This window comes from Neophocaena asiaeorientalis, unplaced genomic scaffold, assembly GCF_003031525.2.
Source record: "Neophocaena asiaeorientalis asiaeorientalis breed wild unplaced genomic scaffold, Neophocaena_asiaeorientalis_V1.1 scaffold138, whole genome shotgun sequence".
Taxonomy (NCBI): domain Eukaryota; kingdom Metazoa; phylum Chordata; class Mammalia; order Artiodactyla; family Phocoenidae; genus Neophocaena; species Neophocaena asiaeorientalis.
Window position 1 is genome coordinate 6311385 of NW_020172632.1, and position 21136 is coordinate 6332520.

Below are 21136 nucleotides of genomic sequence, written 5' to 3' on the forward strand. Positions count from 1 at the left end.
ATACGTATATATTATGCCTGAAAACATGAACAAGAGATATAAAAATAAGGATATATGTTTGTTGAATAGACTAAGACTTAATAATGAAACCAATTATTTTTAAAATTTTAATTCAGTGACCAAAATTATGGAAAAATATTATTCAGTATCCACAATTAAACTCCTCAAGCATTACACTGAGCTAAAAGAGTGAAAGAACTGATTCATGTGACTGGAAATAAGGAAGGAAGGACTACAGTTTCTCTGTAAAGACTTTGTGAAGCAAAAGTTGAAGAATACAAGTAATATTTGATGAGAAAAATGGCATAAATCAAATCCAATCTGAAGAGAAAGTGATACTAGGATACCCTTGGGCCATGAAATGGCAGAAAGTGTTTATCTCAAGTGCCAATACTGAACAATTGGTAACGGCTCTAGATTACAATATTGAAATATTCTGAGGTTGCAACTAGACAGCCCAGCTCATGAGTGATGCAGACACAGCAAGGTGGTTACAGAAATACTTGCCATTCTTGTGCTGGCTTATGGCTTAATTTCATTTGACCTGTGAGACTCACCCAAGAAGTGATTGATATGTTTCAACAAAAAACTTAAAATGACTTTAATTCTTTAGCAGCAATATCTCTCCAAAGGTCACAAGGTAAGCTTTTAACTTTGAAAATTGGCATTTCTTCAGAAAAATTAAATTAACAACATACTTCCCACTTTTCAAAGCAAAAGAAATTTATTGTTACTGTTTCTGAGAGGGAGGGAAAAAAAGAATTTCAAGAGTATTTGTGCTTCTAGGCCTTAGGCAAGACTTTAAAGACTTCAAAACCTATTTCTCTCTTTTTATTCTTTTAATTCTAGTGTGGCAGAGTGGAAAAACATAGGTTTGAAGTCAGAGACCAATATTCAAATCCTAGTTCAGTTATTCACTAGCTGTGTCTCTGCACAGACTTATAACCTGAGTCTCAGTTCCCTCATTTAAGTAGGGATGCTATGTCATTATTATACAAGGTTGTAGGAAGGATAAGAAGTATTATACATAAGGTACTTAGCCTGGTGCCTGGCACACAGTAGGCAGCAATAATTGGTAGCTATTATTAACATAAAATAGTTTAGTTTAATGAACTTAATAATTTTATCTACAAGGATATGGAGAAACATTAGCCTGCTCCAATCTTTTCCTCCTCATCAATCTTTCAGTTTAACTCTATTTTCCTTAGTCTTTCCTCTTTTTCTCTCTTCTCATCTTTTTTATCAACCACAATATAGAAATTTTTAAAAATATATTTCATGTATCAGATTCCAGGGTATCATTCTTTTTTTAAATTTTATTTATTTATTTATTTTTGGCTGCACTGGGTCTTCACTGCTGCCCACGAGCTTTCTCTAGTTGCAGCGCGCAGGGGCTACTCTTTCGTAGCGGTGTGCAGGCTTCTCACTGCGGTGGCTTCTCTTCGTTGCAGATCACAGGCTCTAGGCACATGGCTCAGTAGTTGTGGCACATGGGTAGTTGCCCCGTGGCATGTGGGATCTTCCTGCACCAGGGATCGAACCTGTGTTCCCTGCACTGGCAGGCGGATTCTTAACCACTGCACCACCAGGGAAGTCCCAAAGTATTCTTAACTTTAGACAGACTTTTTAAAAAGGTATGTCATATTTTCTACCTACAATTCTTAAATATATAAAAGGAATAGTTCACTTCCTTAAAAAGACAACTTCAATAAAGCTGCCAAATAGAAGAGACAAATAAACAAAATTAGGTTCTTATTTATGTGGTCTTCTAACGATCTTTCTGTTCATGTGTTAATACTACACAGTCTCTGATGTGTCTACTATCTTATTATACAGTGAAAAGGCCTATGTTAGGAAGGGAATGCCTTAAGAATACCTCAAAGTGAATGTTTTGTCATTGTCAATACAGCAATTAAAATAAACTATTTAAAACATAATGCGATTTTTATGTTGAGAAGTGGGTCCTGTAAATTTGTTTTCCCCAAACTGAGTATCACTTACCAGACAGCCACTGTATAGGATGAAATAAATCAATGCTGCTGAAGATGACAAATACTGTGGTACAGATGGGCAGAAGCAGCACTGACCAGACAATACTTGTAACTATCCTCCAGCCCAAAACCTATAATTAAACAAACAAAAATCCCTCAATCAAGAAGTCAGTTAAACTATTTCAGTTATTTCAGTTATGCAAATCCTATCTTTTCATACAGGATGTTGATCACTAATATTTACACCCAGATCACAGTCCATGCAGCTACAGATAAACTCTAATGGTTACTACTATTAGTAACACTACACATCACTCCAGAAACTTGTAATAACAGTGAACTGATGCTTGTTTTAGTCCAGAGTCAGATGTCACATTAAATATCACACTTTGAGGGGTGAGGGAGGTTTCAATTAGTTTACAACTGTACTTTACAGCAACTTATACTTGTCTCTCTAGGTTTGATATGTCAATATCTGAAAGTGTATTCATTTTCCAGGAACCAACAGTATATTGTAATTGTGTTTATTAGACATGAGCTCCTTACTGGGCAACTACTGCATTGTATTCATGTCTGACTCACCAGTGCCTACCACATGCGGCACAAGATTTACTGCCTGAATACAAGAAGAGATACTGAGGCATCTTAAGCACACAAGTGACGATCAGATTTATATTTTGGAAGGTAAAACACCCCTGTGTCTGTAAGGTGGCTATAATGAAGATGGATCAGAGGGGACAAGACACAGACAGGAGACAAACAGGAGGCAGTCCAGCCCAATTGCCCAAGCCAAAGATTATAGTCAGTGTCTGAAGGAAGGCAGTGGCAGAGAGCAAGTTAAAAAAAAACAAAACTGCAGCCACGTTTCTGACATACAATCTGCAGAACATCGATGACTGATAACACAGGTGGTAAAGAACACGTAAGACTCAGTAACTTGGGATACAAAGTAGATGGCCGTGCCGCTGGGGTAGAAGCGCTGTCCTAAAAGGGATCTTACTCCTATATCTCTGTGCCCTCCACAGAAGGGAGGCAGAACTGTTGATTGGACTTCAACAAGGAAGTACCTCCTCTTCTCGGGCCCACAGTGCACACATTCCTCTAATTTGACAAGATACCTGTCCTGCTCACCTAGTCCCCAAGACCAGCCTCTGCTAAGGTCATACCACATTCTTTCCGATTCCGGATATTCCTTCCTGCTTCTTATCCCAAGTAATCAACAACTTATTAATTGTGCACCTAGCAGAGTTGCATACAACTCTTCCCCATTCTCTGCCAACTCCCATGCAGGACATCCTTCCCACCATGACCAGCTTCCACTCAGGACCCCTCTCTTACGCCGTAACAAGTTTGCACTCAGGACGCCCCGCACACACACAACTTGTAACCAACTTTCCCTAGCACGCCCGTCCCCTCTGTAACCAGCCTGCACTCAGGACGCCCCCCACAACCCTGAAATAAGTCGCTCGGGTCACCCCCTCCCCACGCACTCCCCACACTACACTCGAGCCAGCCCCGCCCCCGTCCAGCGCGCACGCGCGACCAGCGCCCGCACGCCCAGCCCGACCCCCGCAGCTGCCGAGCGCCTGCCACAGCGCGCGCAGCACTCACGCGCCACAGGATGTCCCGCGGTCCGCCGGCGCAAGGCTGACTCGCAGCAGTGGCCATGGTGATGGCGGCCCCTACTCTGAAAGGTACAGGATACAGTGAGCCCACCCGCCACCGCAGTTCAAAGGGAGGAAGGCCCCCCGAGGGCCCCATTGGGGCTGTCTCAGGCGCTGCCTGGGCGAAGCCTGGCCCAGGCCCCAACCCATCCCTTCGAGGTTCCGTCTGGACGGGCCCAACGGGCCAGAACCGCCCCGCAGACACGTCCCCCAAAGAGGGCTGGGACTCCAGAGCCCGCTCTCTGGAGTCCAAAACGTCTCTCCGAAGCAGGGTCCGGCGGGGCGCCAGAAACTGGGGGCGGCGCTCCATGCTGGGAACTGTAGTCTCTACGGCCCTCTGAGTAAGGAGGAGCGTTGCATTCTGGGACCGGGAGTTCCAAAGTACAGCATGCTGGGAGTCGAAGTCTTCCCAGCGGTCCTTTGTGACATGCTGGGAATCGTAGTCTTTTATAAAGCAGCTTCTAGTCACAGTGCCGATTATCAGAATTCTATAATTAGAAAGACCTGGCAAAATGATTTGCCTTTATTCCTTCCGATCTTACTTTACCGACCTCCTGAAAGTGAAATCAAAGGATGCTGTGGCCCTCTCCACAAAGGTACTAATTTTACTGAAATGAAAAACTCTCTTTCCCTAGAGGTGCATTTGGTCTCTTAAGATCTGATTTCTAGCTCCAGCTCTGCCACTTGCTAAGCGGAATATCTTGACCCTCCCTGAGCCTCCGTTTCTTCATCTATAAAATAAGGATAAAAATAAAGATGGCATCGGATGATGTTGTAAAGATGTACTAAAATGCTATACAAATATTGTCATTAATTTCCTGCCAGTGAGAAAAAAGGCTTTTCACCAGCCTAAGTCCCACTTAATGAATCCTTCTCTGATTGCATTAGGCCTCAGTGAGATCCCCAGAGGCATATTGCTAACACATTTTAACACCCAGTTACATACCACAGACAAAATTCAGTACTCTAGAAAGACAGATTCAGTGATTTATTGACTCTGAAGAAACTCATAGTCTGGTGAGAGTAATTGAGATCACACATATTGCTCTGCAGTGTTTTCTAAAAGTGGTTTCTTGAGTTGTTTTAAGGTTGTATATCATATTCACTTCCAAAAACATGATAATATCAATCAAGTCTGAAGTATTGCAGGACAAACTGGAAATAGAAAGGTAGATCAAGTCTCTGCCATGAAGAAACCTTCTATTTGGTGGTGGAGAGAGATTATAAAGAATCGTTCTAGGGACTTCCCGGGTGGCGCAGTGATTGAGAATCCGCCTGCCAATGCAAGGGACACGGGTTTGAGCCCTGGTCCAGGAAGATCCCACATGCCGCTGAGCAACTAAGCCTGTGCGCCACAACTATGGAGCCTGTGCTCCAGAACCCGTGAGCCACAGCTACTGAACCCATAAGCCACAACTACTGAAGTCCACGTGCCTAGAGCCCATGCTCTGCAACAAGAGAAGCCACCGCAATGAGAAACCCGCACACTGCAATGAAGATTAGACCCTTCTCACCACAACTAGAGAAAGCCCACGTGCAGCAACAAAGACCCAATGCAGCCAAAAGTTTAAAAATAATAAATTAATTAAAAATAAAATAAAATAAAATAAAATAATGAAAAAAAGAAGAATCATTCTAAATGAGTGTCCATAAACAGACCTCAGGTTACTTGCAATCATATTCCTTTGTTTAGTTCCTTTGGTAAAGACTAGTAGTTGTCTACACCAGTGTCTATTCTCCCCTTCTTTCTTAGTAGTAGACCACCCCCGCTCCCACGTTTAACTGGGCATGTGGCTACATTTCTTAGATTCTCTTGCAGCTAAGTGGAGCCAGGTGGCTGAGTTCAGGCCAGTAAAATATAATCAAAGTATTGCATGGTAGCTTCCCAGAAACCTCCCCTTAAAAGAGAGCTAGCTCGTGGTCTTTGCCCCTTTCTTAATCCCTTCCTCTATCCAGCTGCATGGAACTTGGATGTGTTGCCTGCCATATTGAACCACAGTAAGAGGGTCACACTCTAGGCAAATTAAGTACTGAGCTAAAAGGAGACTTGATTACTAGGAGCAATCATACTATTTTGGGCTACCTGCCTTTACCTTCTGACTTAATTTATACAAGAGAGACAATTATTTATTGTTTAACCGACTTCTATTTTTACAGCACTTACTACAATCTGAAATCATATTGTGTAACTCCTTAGTTATTATCTTTCTTCCCACTAGTCTACAAGCTTCATGAGGGCAGGGACTTTGTCTATCTTGTTAATCATTGTTTCCAAAATACCCATAACATTAGTAGGTAGTCAATAAACGTTTGTTAAATGAACAAAATAATGAATGGAAACAAGTAAGTGCATCAGATAGTGTCTGATTCAGGAAAACAAACTTTGTTATTTAAATCAAAGGGGGATTTAATTCAAAGAATTGATAACAAAAGTATTGGAAGGGCTAAAAGAACATGGGGAGAAAGAACATGGTTGTAGTAGCAAAAGGAAGAAAGGAATTATTACCCAAATATCAGGAAGATGCTACTCCCTCTGCATTAGAGCTCATCGGCCCACATGCAGTGCTCAGCTGCTGAGGTAGTTCCATTACTGCTGTTAAAACCACACCATTTCTGTTGAGCAGGAACTAAGGAGCTAGTACCCTAGAGCTGTTGAAACCACCACAAGTGCCCACAACATCTGCAGTTGCTCTCCAAGCTTTGGTTTCTTCATCAATAATAAAAAGATGTTGCAAGATGCTGTATTAAATTAGATTTTGTTGTAAATTGTCTGCCACACAGTAGATTTTCAATATATGATAAATATAATTAGTAAGAAGATTAACAGGCTTTGGAGTCAGATAAACGTGTGTGAATACCTGCTCTGCCACTTAGTAGCTATTTGATCTTGGGAAAGTCACTTTATCTTTCTTGGCTTATATGAAAAGAAGATTTAAAAGCATCCCTATGGACACCAAAAGCATACTAGAAAGACACATGCACTAAATAGATGAAACTATAACCTAATCCTCCAAAATGGAATAAAATTAATTAAGGAAATGATACAAAAGATGAAAGAACAACACTAATTACTACTAGAAAAACTCAGGATTATGATATAGAACACCAGGAAGAAATAGATATATAGGAATAGAAATATAGGAAATATATAGCAATAGAATATCTATATAACAGACACATGAAAGGGTGCTCAACATCACTAATCATCAGAGAAATAAACTGATTCACTTCGTTATAAAACAGAAACTAACACACAATTGTAAAGCAATTATACTCCAATAAAGATGTCAAAAAAAAGAAATAAAAAAACAAAATAGAAACAGACCCCTAATAGAGACAATAAGCAAAGCCAATTTTGTTTATTGAAGAGATAGATGAAAGAAAATGTAAATACACATACCAAAATCACGTATGATAAAATGAGTACCTTACGAGTCTAGTCTTACTGAAAATAAAATATTATGAATAGCTGTAAAAAAGAAAGAGTATCTATATAAACAGATATATAGGAATATAAGAATAGAAATATAGGAAAAATCACTATAGAAATGAAGGTTGAACTAGGAGGAACTCAAGAGCAAAGAAACAGAAGATTAATGCCATAAAAGAGGGAAGAACATGTTTTCAAACAAAAATGAAAAAAGAAAGAAACAAAAAGGATTTTTAAAAAGCAATAAATAAAGAAGATAGGCAAAGATGATCTAACATATGAATAATGGGAGTCCCTGAAGAATCTGGGCTCTCATTTTTAACCACCACTCTCTCCCAACGAGGTAAGGAATATGGGAATTACTTTTTGCTCAAATTTTCCTAATATTTTTAAGTGAGCCATCATTTTCCTAAAGTTTTCATTTCAAAACCTTCACACTGTATAGCCCTGGGCATCTTATAGCCTGTTAATGTTAGGGGGTGGTTGTCACACATGACCCCTCTTTCTCCCCATCTGTAACCCTTTTAGTGTTAAATTCAGTCCTTTGAAGAAAGAAGGCTGCTGACTCTTGATAAAATGTGATTAGCTGTTTCCAAAGGCAAAATAAAAGACATTTATTTTAAAAGACAGCTCTTTGGACATCCAAAGTCTCTTGTGCAACAATATTTTGATGAATCAAGCAAAAAATAAATTCAAAACACATTGATGACATTTCCTAAGGGGGCATGGAAAACACATATTCCCCAGGATAAACATAAGTCATTACTATTTTTCCTTTACCAAACTGAAGCCTTGGGGAAGAATTTGAAAGGTTTAGCAAATTGAAAATGAGGCTCAAACTCCTCCTCCTTCCTTTGATACCCACTCTCTGGAGCCAGGCTTTACCTCTTGACGGCTGTTTGGTGGATTATATTTCAAAGGAAAGTGCAACGAAGAGACAGGGAGAACCTTGAGGGAAAATCCACACAGTACAAACAAAGTATACAATCCAGGCTTCAGAAATGGCTTTTTCTTCCTTTTAAACTGGCCTGGGTTGTTCGCAAAGTCTGATTTAACCTTCTGCCAGTGACACAGAGACAGTAAAATGAAATCCATGGGTGAAGGTGAGGCTACTTGGTGCCTCATCTCCAAGTATATGAGGAAGAGGCAGGATCAAAGGCAGGATCAAAGGCAGGTAAAGGTTTCAGAGTCAGGCAGATGCAGCTTTGAATCCTAGCTCCCTGCTAATAGCAGGTTAGTGTGAGCAGGTAACAACCTCTTAGTGCACCAGTGTCCTCAAGTGTAAGGGGGGTACTAGTGTACGCTGTCCTTTCTATCTAAACGGAGCCCCACTACCCACCTTCAGATAATGTGACGGTCATTGACACTGTTCACCAAGCATTTCAGGTCTCTTGTTTTCTAGGCATATAATAGGATTGCACTTCATGGCCTTCTTTGAAGTTAGGTATGGCCATGTGACACTTCTGGCCAATGAATTGTAAGCAGAAGTGACACGTGTCACTTACAGGTGGAAGATTTAATTGCCACTGAGAGACCCTCCAGAGCTCTCTTTTCCTCTGGCACAGTGACCAACAACATATGAGATGGTGCTCATTCCAACAACCCAAGGGCCTGAGTGACTACGGAGAACAGAGTTTCCCCGCCAATCTGTGATGAACTTGTAACATGAGCAAGAAATGAAACTTTTTGTTTTAAACTGCTGAAATTTTGGAGTTGTTTATTACTGTAGAATAATCTAACCTACCCCAAATGATACAAATAGCGAGTAGATAAATACAGTTACCTGATGAGGGCTTGAAAACTCCTTGAAAAACTTGGTTTATCTTTCAGGTATTACCTTATTAATTCACCCCACCAGCATTTACTCAGCAATGAGTATAGGTTGAGTGTAGGCCACGCACTGTGCTGGGCCCCGGGGGTGTACATCAGAGCAGAGTCGCTGCCGTCAGGACCTTCCTATCTTTAGACACTCATTCTCCTAAACCATACTCTCAACTAATACATCTGGTAGAACTGACTATCAGTTTTTCATTTATAAGTTGTCCTTGAAAAAGGATGAGGACAGGTCTAAGACACTAAAACTGATCTCTTACAGACCCCTCACCTCCTCACCAACACATCTTGTTTTCTCTTTCATGCCTCTACTTAAGCTGGACTCTATGTCTTTGAATGCCATGTCTTCCATGAAGCATGGAATCTCTCCTTCTGAAAAATCCTGTAATTCCACCATTCAGTGGATACGTGCTGCCTTGAGGAGCACAGTAGGGAAAGAGCAAACTTCATAGCCGGACAATCCTACTTTCAAGTCCTAGCTTTGCCCCTCCCTTGCTGAAAAGGCTACAGATCTTGCTTTGGTTGCACCCTTATTATATACTGGGTACTGAAAATCATATTATATAAATTTAATTCTCACACTTGCCCTTCAAGATCAATTATATATATTATGTGTGTGTGTGTATATATATATATATATATATACATACACACATATAAATAAGATGTGCTCCCAGGCACTTAAGTCTACATACATATATATAGACTTTTACAGAGGAAGCCAAGGAGACAGAGGTAAAGTGAAGCAGGGATTCACACCCACATCTATGTGAAAATTTCTACTCTTTTTTTTTTTTTTTTTTTTGACGTGTCCCCTGCATCGGCAGGCAGACTCTCAACCACTGCGCCACCAGGGAAGCCCTCAACTCTTTTATATAAATAATTTTTCACTCTGTGGTCTGTTTATTTGCTTGCTCACTCATTTTTTGGTTTTAATATTTACAAAAGTTTGTACTTTTGTTCTAATCATTTCCTCTGTATTACATCTTTAATCCCCTCTATTTGGGGAAGGCAACTATTGTCTATTTTTTGCTCTTATGAACAATATTGACATTATCTAGTAACTTCTTCCTCCTCCCCTTCTTCTCCAGCCCCGGGTTGGAAGAAATATTTTGGTTAATAACTATAAGGCAATCAGCAAGCTTTGTCTGCCTCTTACAAATGTTCTCCCTGTTCTCTTTCTATTTTGTTAGTTATACTGTATATTTATTTTAAGGGCACATAACCATTAAAAACTATATTCTTTCCCTTATAACCATCACTTATTTTTAGTTATACAAGTAAGTATATTTAGTGCTCACCACCTGTTATGTCAATGTCTCACTAGTCTGGTTGTCTGAGGTATGTTCCCTAGAAGATGCCTCTGAAAGGTCTCATGAGAATAGTGCCTGTGTTCTTCCATATTGATAACATTTTGTCTGTGGCCTTCACACCTGAAAGTCGGTCGGTTTGGTTTCCTTTCTTTGGGTGTCTTAGATATATTGTTACACTATAGTCGCCTAACATAAAGTGCTGTTTTCAAGTCTGATCACAGTCTGATTTTCTTTCCCTTATAAGTGAATTTGTCTTTTAGCCTGGATGCCCCAAATAGTTTTTCTTTAAAATCCATTCATTTTACTAGAATATGTCTCAGTATTGATCTTCTGGGTTGATTTCCCCAGGCACAAGGTGTGCCCTTTCTATATGCAATCTCGAGTCTTTTTAATCTTTTTTTTCAGGGAAGTTTCTTTTATATAGATTTTTAAAATATATTATTTCTCCTTCATTGCCCCACTATTCTTTTCTCCTTCAGGGACTTGTGTAATACAATTTTAGATATCTTTGCCTATCTTCTATATTTGTCATTTTCTCTTGAATTCTCAGATTTCTCTTTATTCATTCTGGAATTTAAATTTTTTCCTTCTTTTCACTTTTTATTCCCTTAAGGCATTATCTGTTGTGCAAAAACCATGTTACTCTTATATTCCTTCTAGTTCAGTCTTCACTTGTAAGATGAATTTTCCCTTTTCTTTCCAATTCTTTCCTAAGTTTGATTACCTAATTTTTGCTTTCTAATTCTAACTTGTACTTTTCTTTTATATCTTGTAATGTTTCCTTAATTTACTTCAGCTCATTTTGAAATACTGTTACAGTTTTTACCTGGTTTTGTGGGCATATCTTTCTGGGATGCTTTATTTCATTAAGGATGTTTTTCTGCTCCTTGTTCTCATTTTTCTTATAATAACTTCATTATGAGATTTCACTCCAGTCCTTTCTGTTGCTCATTTTTAGATGAAATTAGTTTTCCTCCACATTTAGTGGGGAGGAGTGAGTTAGGATAGCTTTGCTAAATTCAAGGCTCTACAGCTTCCTTGTCTATGTTTCCATGAAGTGGTCAGAAGAAGTATGGCTTCATACTTTCCGAGATCTTCTGGCTCTGTTCCCCTCCCCAACTCTCATTTGGACTTCCCCTTCCTTTGTCCAAAATATCCCTGGCCTACCCTATTTGTAGTATATTCCTTGTGGCTTTCTAAAGTGTCCTACAAAGACACTTCGTCTGGTTTTGAGGGTTCACAGGACCAGGGCTGCTCCAGCTTCTTCAGTCCTTACTTTGGACCCCTTGCCCTCATCAGCTGCAAGCAGGGTTGTACAACACCCTGCCCCCCACAGTTCCAGCTGCTGTTCTCCTATTGGCCCACTGTACTTTCCAGGGAGTACCTATTTTGGGGTTCTCTTATTTTCAGATTTCTCAGACACTCTTTGCTTCCCCTGCTTCTTTCCACAAAAATGCTGATACCATGCAAGTCTTCGAGCCACCAGTGGCTTCCACCTACATGAATTTTGGAGTTTGTGGTGCTATCTTGTCTCCCAGTTTTGTTATAGATGTCCATAGGTTTTGGTTTTGCTATCCCAATTGCTCTGTGGCTTTTTTGTTGTTGTTTGTTTGCTTGTTTTGTTTTTTTTTTAATGGTGGAATTCAGGGAGATTAAAAAATGCCACTGCTATCTTCCCAGAATGCTTTTCTCTCAATTCTTTATATAATGCCAACCAGTGAAATCAGACAGACAATGGACAAACCACCATCTACTAACTTTTCTAAAAGTAGAGGATTCCAAGATGTAATAGTTATCAATCTAAAACCCATTCTGGGGACTTCCCTGGTGCCACAGTGGTTAAGAATCCACCTCCCAATGCAGGGGACGCAGGTTTGATCCCTGGTCAGCGAACGAGATCCCACATGCATGCCGCAACTAAGAGTTTGCATTCCACAACTAAGCAGCCCGCCAGCTGCAACTAAGGAGCACATGTGCCGCAACTAAGGAGCCGGTGAGCTGCAAACTAAGGATCCCACAAGCCACAACTAAGGAGCCCATCTGCTACAACTAAGGAGCACACGTGCCACAACTAAAGGAGCCGGTGAGGCGCAACAAAGGAGCCCACCTGCTGCAACAAAGACCCAGCACAACCAAAATAAATAAATTAAAAAATAAAAATAAATAAAACCCATTCTGGTTGGGTGGCAGTGTGGCAGTGTGCCCAGATAAAAAGCATTTCCCAGCCTCCCTTGCAGCTAGGGATGACTATATGATCCAGTTCTGACCAATAAGATATAAGCATAAGATATCAGTGGGGCATTGGAGAAAGCTCACCAAAAGGCAGATCAACTCAGCTGGCCAACCAACCCCTTTTGCCCTTTCCCTTCTTTCTTCCTGCCAAAAGCTGAGCTGAGCTGCTAGGCATCTGTATAGAGTAGTAAAAATGAAACTAACGGTCAAGGATTTAATCATCTACTGTGACAGTATAAGCAAGAGACTAAACAGGAGAAAGTGCTGGCTCCCCTAATGTTCCATTTTTCTCCCTGGAACAGTGCCAGGCAAGAGTCAGGTGGATTAGTACAGATGCCAGGATTGTCTCACTGCTGAAGGATCCCTGAACAAAAGGCTCCTGCCTTTTTGCAGACCAGGGAGGCAGGGAGAAGGGAGGGGGGAAGGGCTAGGAGTGAAAAAGTACTGCATACTGAGTCAGAGTGGAGGAAACATTTCAAGGCCCCACTCTCGCCCCCTTCTCCCCCTCCCCCCTCCAACAGCCAGTAAGTTGGTCTCTGCAGAGACACCTAAGAGAGGCCATGGCTAGGCTCCCCCTTCTCCACATAAGGAGCCTGGGCTAAGACTGGGGTGATGGCAGGATGGGGCCAGAGCCCTTGACTGCAAATCCCCTCAGAGAGTGCAGTGCACAGGCTATGTACCTTCCCGGGAGGCCTGTGGGCAAAGCTTTGTAACTGCCTATGGGTCTGAAATATGACACAGGTTTTTGGCTTAGAGGCGGACTCCTCACTGCCTACACTTTGCTGGAGAAGGAAGCAGGAATTTTGGGATCAGATGATGACAAATTAATGCTAAAGACTGCAAAAGAAAAAAAGATAGAAGGCAGAGTCCCTGATGGCCTCATGGAGCAGCAACACTTACCTGGGACTATCTCCAAAGTTCTATTTACATGAGAAAAATAAAACTACTAATTTGTTTAAGCCACTGCTTTTCTGGGTTCTTTTACAGCTGAATGAAATTCTTAAGGGCTACGTGGGGTTCCTAAGGGCAGTGGCTTCCAAAAGGGTGATGCTGGTTCGTTCATGAAGTTTCCACTGGTACTTGGTAGGTGAGAAAGAATGAATGTAGTCGGTTTTTCATAAACTAAATTTATTCAAACTTTTAGTACTGAGATTATGCCCTTCCAGATTATTTGACATTTTAATGTCCTCTCTTTCACGAGATGATGGTGGTAATTTATGATGCTGGTTGTGCCTAAAATCTTTACTTAAAAATTAAGTTCTGGGACTTCCCTGGTGGCGCAGAGGTTAAGAATCCGCCTGCCAATGCAGGGGACACGGGTTTGAGCCCTGGTCTGGGAAGGTCCCACATGCCGCGGAGCAACTAAGCCCGTGCGCCACAACTACTGAGCCTGCGCTCTACAGCCCATGAGCCACAACTACTGAGCCCACTTGCCTAGAGCCCATGATCCACAACAAGAGAAGCCACCATAATGAGAAGCCCGTGCACTGCAATGAAGAAGAGCCCCTGCTTGCCACAAATAGAGAAAGCCCGCACGCAGCAACGGAAACACAACACAGCCAAAAATAAATAATAAACAAATTAATTTAAAAAAATTAAATTCTGACCACTGCATCATAGAATCTCTAAACATAATTTTGGAAAAATGTACAAGTCATGTCAAACTTAAAAATACTTAGTAGTAACTAATTTCTACCTCAAAATCAGATATTTATATGTGCCTGGAAAAAAACCTGTTTTTCTTTACTTGAACACTTACAACATTTCTGAGACCAGATATGTGGGGTTTTCCACCCAAAACAATTTTGACACTAACTGCCTGCAGTTACTGCACACCCACAGGTTAAGGGGTCTTAATGCTAATTGCAAGCAGTGGGTCCCCAGGTTACCCATGACTTCTGTCTGACTTGGCTTATAAATTGGAGGTTCCCACGACCCCACCCCCTTGGGTTTGATAATTTGCTCACAGAACCCAGGAAAATAGTTAACTTACTACTGCTGGTTAATTACAAAAGACATTTTAAAGGATACAAATGAACAGCCAGATGAAGAGATACATAGGGTGAGGTCTGGGAGGGTCCCAAGTGCAGGAGCTTGTGTCCATCTGGAGTTGGGGGTGTACCACCCTCCCAGCACATGGATGTATTCACCAAACCAGAAACTCTCCAAACCCCATTCTTTTGGGATTTTAATGGAGAATTCATCACATAGGCATGACTGATTAGTAACTCCATTCCAGTCCCTCTCCTCTCTCTGGAGAATAGGGGGTGGGGATGAAAGTTCCAAGCTTCTAATCATGGCTTGGTCTTTCGGGTGACCAGCCGCATCCAGGAGCTCCCAAGAGTCTCCTAATTAGAACCAAAAATGCTCCACTATCCAGGAAATTCCAAAGGATTTAGGAGCTCTGTCAGTCACTTCTATCACTCGGGGTCTTAAGGGCTCTCTGTCAGGAAGTGGGGTCAAAGACCAAATATTAGAACAAAAGATTCTCTAGCACCCCTATTCACAAGGGCTTTAGGGGCTTTGTGTCAGGAACTGAACTGGGGCAGAAACCTTATATACTGAGATATATATATATATATATATATATATATATATGATTTCACAATATGCTTCTATTCTTCAATAGGAGAAAAATCCTGTCACTTTCGGTAAAAGATAAGAATGGGAGGTTGCAGATGGCTTGTACGGGGGAATGCACAGATGCACATGTATAAGAATCACTGCCTTGGGCAGCAGGAGTTAAGTATTAAAGAAAGAGCGAGCCAGAGCACCAGTTCAGATGGTGATTGGAAAGTATGAATACCAAGTTCTTTGAAGAGTCCTTAAAGACCAAAGAAATATTTAGCTAGAGAGGACTCAGGGTGTGCAGAACAGTTGCTTTCAAACATCAGAAGTTAACAAAGGGAAAGGAGTACAGACTTTGATCTGAGAGCCCAGGGTTGGAGCTCGGACCAATCAGTGAAAACCACAGAGGCGCTTCTAACAGCAGGAGCGGTTCAGGAGGAATGGCTGGCTTGGTGAGGCTGAGGCTGGTGATCCCTTAGCAGGGATCACTGGACTGTCAGATCCATGGGAACAGGGACATTGTCTGTTTTGTTCGCTGCCCCAGTACCTAGAAAGGTGATCAGCACATAGTAGGTGCACAATATATATTTGTTGAATAAGGTAATGGGGGTGACAGTCAGCATTCAATGGGACGTTTGCCATGGTGACCTTAAGTCACTGTAGCCTGAATTTCTGTGCCGCTTCCTTTATCTGCACGATCATCCTTTTAAGTCCAAATGTGTCTTTGTAGTTGTCTCAGAAATACATGGGGAACTCCTGTCCTGAAGAGGACAACAGAAACAGTGGGAAATCAGCAATCCTGACCTAGAAGAAGCTAAGCCTCCCAGATGGTGTATATATTTTTTTTATTTATTTATTTTTTTTGTGGTACGTGGGCCTCTCACTGTTGTGGCCTCTCCCGTTGCGGAGCACAGGCTCCAGACACACAGGCTCAGCGGCCATGGCTCACAGGCCCAGCCGCTCCGTGGCATGTGGGATCTTCCTGGACCGGGGCACAAACCCGTGTCCCCTGCATCAGCAGGCGGACTCTCAACCACTGTGCCACCAGGGAAGCCCCAGATGGTGTATATTTTGGACACAAAGTATAAACAAGTATCTTTGAGGTGTCACTGGTTTCTCCCTTTCATGGTCTCTAGCCAGGAAGCCACACCACCTTGAAGAGGCACTCAAAGGGCACTAAAAGAATTTTCTAAAATCTGTATGTCAAAATAGGTTATAGGTAAGCATGTCCTTTAAACACACTGTTCCATGCTTAGAGGAAGAAAAATTCGGATGTCCATTTTAACCCCCGCACTCCAACAGCTAGCACATTAAATCAGACTCCCAGCAACCTCTGGCAGGCTGAAGATAAAACATCAAATAAGAACCTGAGCTCAAAGTCACGAAGTGCAGACACAGACATTATTATTATTATTATTGTATTTTGTATTTATTTTGCAACCATTAGGTTCAGTTGCCCAGAGTCAGGTCACCAGAGACAAATTTTCAGCTTCCCAATGAATCCCAACCAAAGTTCATGCTCTTTGGGCACTTTAGGATGGCAAGGGGAGCAGAGGCTCACCTAGGTAATCTGTACACGATCCAGAGAAAAGACACCCAAGTTAGGATGGATCCATTTCAGGGATTAAGGGTGTACCTAACGTGAAGCACACCACATGACCATGAGAGGCAAGCGCAGGGCACTTGAGCAGCCTCACCCATCCCCTCGTATTTCTCTCCAAACCAGTGCACAGTCACAATGACAAGTGACAGTGAGAGAGAAGAGCTGAATGACACGTCTCAACTCAACAATATTTAATTTTTTTTTGTTAAATAGGTGATTAGGCTTCAGTGTGGCACCCCCCAGATGTTGGGGGTTGGGGCCATTCCATCCGTTTTCCTGCGCTTTGGTCGTTCTGCTTTCCTGCAGTGGATGCCATGTCCGAAAGAACCATACTCCAAAACCCACTGAAGAGAACTGAAAAACAAAAAGAGTAACTTTCAAGATCAAGTTGCCCCCGTACAGAAAGGATTTAGAGATATAACTTCAACACCAGAGCAGTCTGCCTCCACCAGCTCCCTAAACCTAGAGCCTTGAGCCCTGATTTATAGGCTCCACGGAAGAAAATGACATTTAAAAAAGTTTTCCTCTATTTCTTTGGAAACCCAATGACTCTCTGATACACATCCCAAAGCTACCTTCAGCCATCCTCCTTTCTCTCTTCTTTGTGACTGATCTGTGTTTGGTGCTAGAGGAGGAAAGATAAAAGTAAATATCTTTTTACATAAAAAGATTTGGAAAGTGAGAGCTGTTTGTGGTTGCTGAAACATATGGTTATACAGGGGACAATGGCAGGATATGAGGCAGGACAAACAGATTAGGGATGGATCATGGCAATCCAGGGAGTCTGGGTTTTCTTTAGACAACAGGAGGCCAAAAAAAAGTTTTTAAGTAGAAGAGTGATGCAGTCAAAAGCACAATCAGATTTATAGATTTTCAAAGACCCCTATGGCTACATATAGGATGGATCAGAAGGAGGAGAAGAGAGACAGAGAAACCCATCAAGCTCTTACCATAGTCTAAATGTGAGATGATCAGGTCCTGAATGCTGGGTATGGTACTGATAGGACAGATTTGAGAAATATTTCAGAGGTAGCACAGACAAGTCTTGCTGACAGATAAGATGTGGAAGATAAGAGGGAGGAATCTACACTTATGCTAAGGTTTCTAGCTTGGGTGACCAGGTAGATTTCTTAATTCATCCAACAAATATTGATGGAGGACTCACAAGCCAGGCACCAGATACGATGAATAAGGCAATCATGGTTCTAACTCTCAAGAAACTTACAGTCCAGCAAGGGAAACTACAGAGTAAACAAATACATAAAACATTATTTATGTGATTACGATTATAAGGTACCATGAGAGGGTATGATAAAGAATCTAACCTAGTCTGAAATCAGAGGCGGTGTGGATGGTAGTGCCATTCACTGAGACAGGAAAATGAACGAGGATCTGGTTGTTGGGGGGATGAGTTTAGTTTTGAACATAATGAATTTGAGGCATCTGTTGGTACACCTAGTTGAGGATTTACAAGAGACGGGAACTTGGAAAAAGAGGCTAGAGATACGGTGAAATCCAGGGGAGATTAAGGAATGTGGCAGAGAGGGGTCCCTAATGCATGGCCTTCCGCCTAAGGTCTCCCTGGCGACCTCGTCGGGGGAAATATCATAACCAGTGTCAGCATTTAAGCATACCATGAAGGTGAGGCTGAGGCAGGGGAGATCTGCCTAAATCCACTGGCTCTAGAAAAGGGAAAAGTTGCCAACAAAATAGCTGTGAAAAGTGGTTGGAGAAGGGTGGATGCTGTAATTTGCTGGAGTGAAAGAACCTAAAGTCCTGATTGGCCTTCTGGTAAACATGGGCTCCGGTTTCTGAAATGCTAAGTAAAGGTAGGGACAAACCAGCCCACAGGGCAGGCACTAAAGGTTTATTTTCATAAATATGGAAAGATTTGGCCCACAATGTCACCATCAGCCAGGGTTCCCTCGCCACTTCCAGGCCTAAGACCAGGGTAAGGCCTCCCTGGCCACTTCTAGCTCCCCACCACGGTGGCCCCCTGTGGCATGCCCTACTCCCTTCCTGGCCCCATCCCTGCAACCAAACCTGGACAGTATCACCATTGCCTGATCTGGGGTGTTCCGATCAGAAGTTCCCAAACTCATGATTTTCTTTTTAACTCAGCAAGGTCTGCTAGTCTGTGTGATGCAGGAGATATAAAGTTGGGCTGTAAAATCTGGGAAGGTAAGAACCTATCTCCATTGTTCACCAGTAGCCCAGCACCTAGCACAGAGTAGGTCCTCAATGAATGAACAAGAGTTTCCAAATAGCTTGGCAAATGATCCCAGGAAAGTTTTGAGTGCCACATGGTATGTATATAACCCTTGCTTGTTCAAAATCAAGCTTTCCCCAAATGCCTGCTGAGTGCTGGGGCTATATTGGTAAATAAATCTCTGACCTCAAGGAACCCTCAGTCTATGAAGTTATGGTTCATAAGAAAATGGCCACAATAGAGAAACATACAAAGAACTGTAGCATAGCCCAGAGAAATAAGTAAGTAATATTACCTGGAGAAGTAAAGCAAAACTTCACCAAGGACAGAGTATCTGAAGTAGGCCCTGAAGAATAAATAGGAAGTTTCCAAGCAGACAAGGGAGGGAAAAGCATATTCCAGAACTTAAAAAAAAAATCTTGAAAGATTTTATTTATTTATTTTTTATTTATTTTTTATGCTGCGCCTCACGGCTTGCGGGATCTTAGTTCCCCGACTGGGGATTGAACCTGGGTCATGGCAGTGAAAAGTGCAAAGTCCTAACTACTGGACCACTAGGGAATTCCCTTCAAAGATTTTAAAGTAACATTTCCAGTAGTTAGAGGTAGTTTGGTACTTTTCCTACTAGATCCCTGTTAAGTGCACAGTGGGATAAAACAAGTAAGTACTTATGTGATAGCCCAATTCTATCATTGATGGTGTCAGTGAGAAATGAGATCCTCAGCACAGGAGAAAGGAGATATGAATATAAGATACAAGCAGTTTAGTACTGTACTAAACAGGAATTGGAAGTATCAGTATGAACTCACAACGTATGTTCTATCAAGCAAACAACAATCATATTTCCTAGCTCTGAACATTGAAAAGGCCTGAAAACAATGACTAAGCCAGTTGCAGTGAGCACCACTCTAGCATCCAAATTGTGACCTGGAAATACTATTTCCCTGAATGGACCAGGACTCCTTAGAAAAATGGCTCAGTCTGGGTCTGGGACAGGAAAAGTCCAAAATGAGCCTAGAACATTTGGTCATAACAGATAACAAGGCAGTTACCAGAGACTCCTAGGGTTGTGCCGACAGGACTCGGGGACCAACCTGAAGAGGCTCCCGGTGGCCAAATACAGGACAATTTGAGCATCAATAAGCATAGTATTTGCAATGGACTGAAACTAATTGGTCATTGCTGCAGATCCTAGCGAGCCAACTACTATTTTGAAAGCAGGTAAATAAAGAGAAAAAAATCATTTATCTTGCTTTTCTAATATAAACTGTATCACCGGAACCACACAGATGAAGGGAAATTTTTAGTAAAGAAGTATTCTAGTAAATAAAGAAAGAAGGAAAGATAGAACTGAAATATCACCATTTTGAAACCCCTACTGAATTAATGGGTCTAGGCATTGCTTATTAATGGCTACTAATACCAAAAAGACAGAGAGATAATTAGACATTATGAGTTTATGGATGGAAGGGTTTTACGGCACATATCAAGTAATCTTGCCCAAAAAAAAATCAATCTGAATCTGATCAAACCTTTAGATACAACCAGCAATTCACAGAAAACAGGACAGAGCTATATGTTAAATGATACCATGGAGAAACAATCAGCAAAATCCAGACAGTGAAAAACTATAGGATAAATGATTTTTCAACAAATAAGTGGCAAAGGGAAAGAGAAAGATGGAGTAGGACTCTATAATTTAAAAGGCATTTAAGAGGTACAACACCCAATTGCAATATGAAACTCAAACACTGAAATGTATTTGATATTAGTTATTTCTTTTTTAAAAATATTTATTTTTTATTTTTTAATTTTGGCTGCACTGGGTCTTAGTTGTGGCACGTGGGATCTTTTAGCTGCAGCATGTGGACTCTTAGTTGCGGCATGCGGACCCTTAGTTGTGGCACGCAAACTCTTAGCTGCGCCATGCAAACTCTTAGTTGCGGCACGTGAACTCTTAGTTGCAGCATGTATGCGGGATCTAGTTCCCCGACCAGGGATCGAACCTGGGCCCCCTGAATTGGGAGCATGGAGTGTTACCCACTGGCCCACCAGGGAAGCCCCAAGAGTTATTATTTCTTAAGATGTGATTATGGCACTATGGTTAGGTTTTGAAGAGTATCTTTCTGTTTTTTTTAAAGGTTGTTTTAGCCTCTTATTTTAAATATTTATTTATTTTTAGCTATTCCTCATGGCTTGTGGTTTTTTTTTTTTTTTTCGGTACGCGGGCCTCTCACTGTTGTGGGTTCTCCCATTGCGGAGCACAGGCTCCGGACGCGCAGGCTCAACGACC

The 21136-nt window shown here is 41.6% G+C and overlaps 2 protein-coding genes across 3 annotated transcripts in view; both read right to left on the reverse strand.

Annotated features, from left to right (window-relative positions):
- The window catches only part of NDC1 (NDC1 transmembrane nucleoporin), a 45225-nt gene extending 41441 nt beyond the window's left edge, over positions 1–3784 (reverse strand). The window contains exons 1-2 of the mRNA XM_024739350.1: positions 3603–3784; positions 2002–2122 (exon numbers count right to left, since the gene is read on the reverse strand). Coding sequence (XP_024595118.1) covers positions 2002–2122; positions 3603–3752 — 271 coding nt within the window. The 5' untranslated portion in view covers positions 3753–3784. The remainder of the gene's footprint in view (positions 1–2001; positions 2123–3602) is intronic.
- A 13026-nt stretch (positions 3785–16810) lies between these two features.
- Positions 16811–21136, reverse strand: part of YIPF1 (Yip1 domain family member 1) — a 34935-nt gene continuing 30609 nt past the window's right edge. For both annotated transcript variants that reach the window (XM_024739319.1, XM_024739318.1), the window contains one exon: positions 16811–16988. The gene's annotated coding sequence lies outside the window, so the exon portion shown is untranslated. The remainder of the gene's footprint in view (positions 16989–21136) is intronic.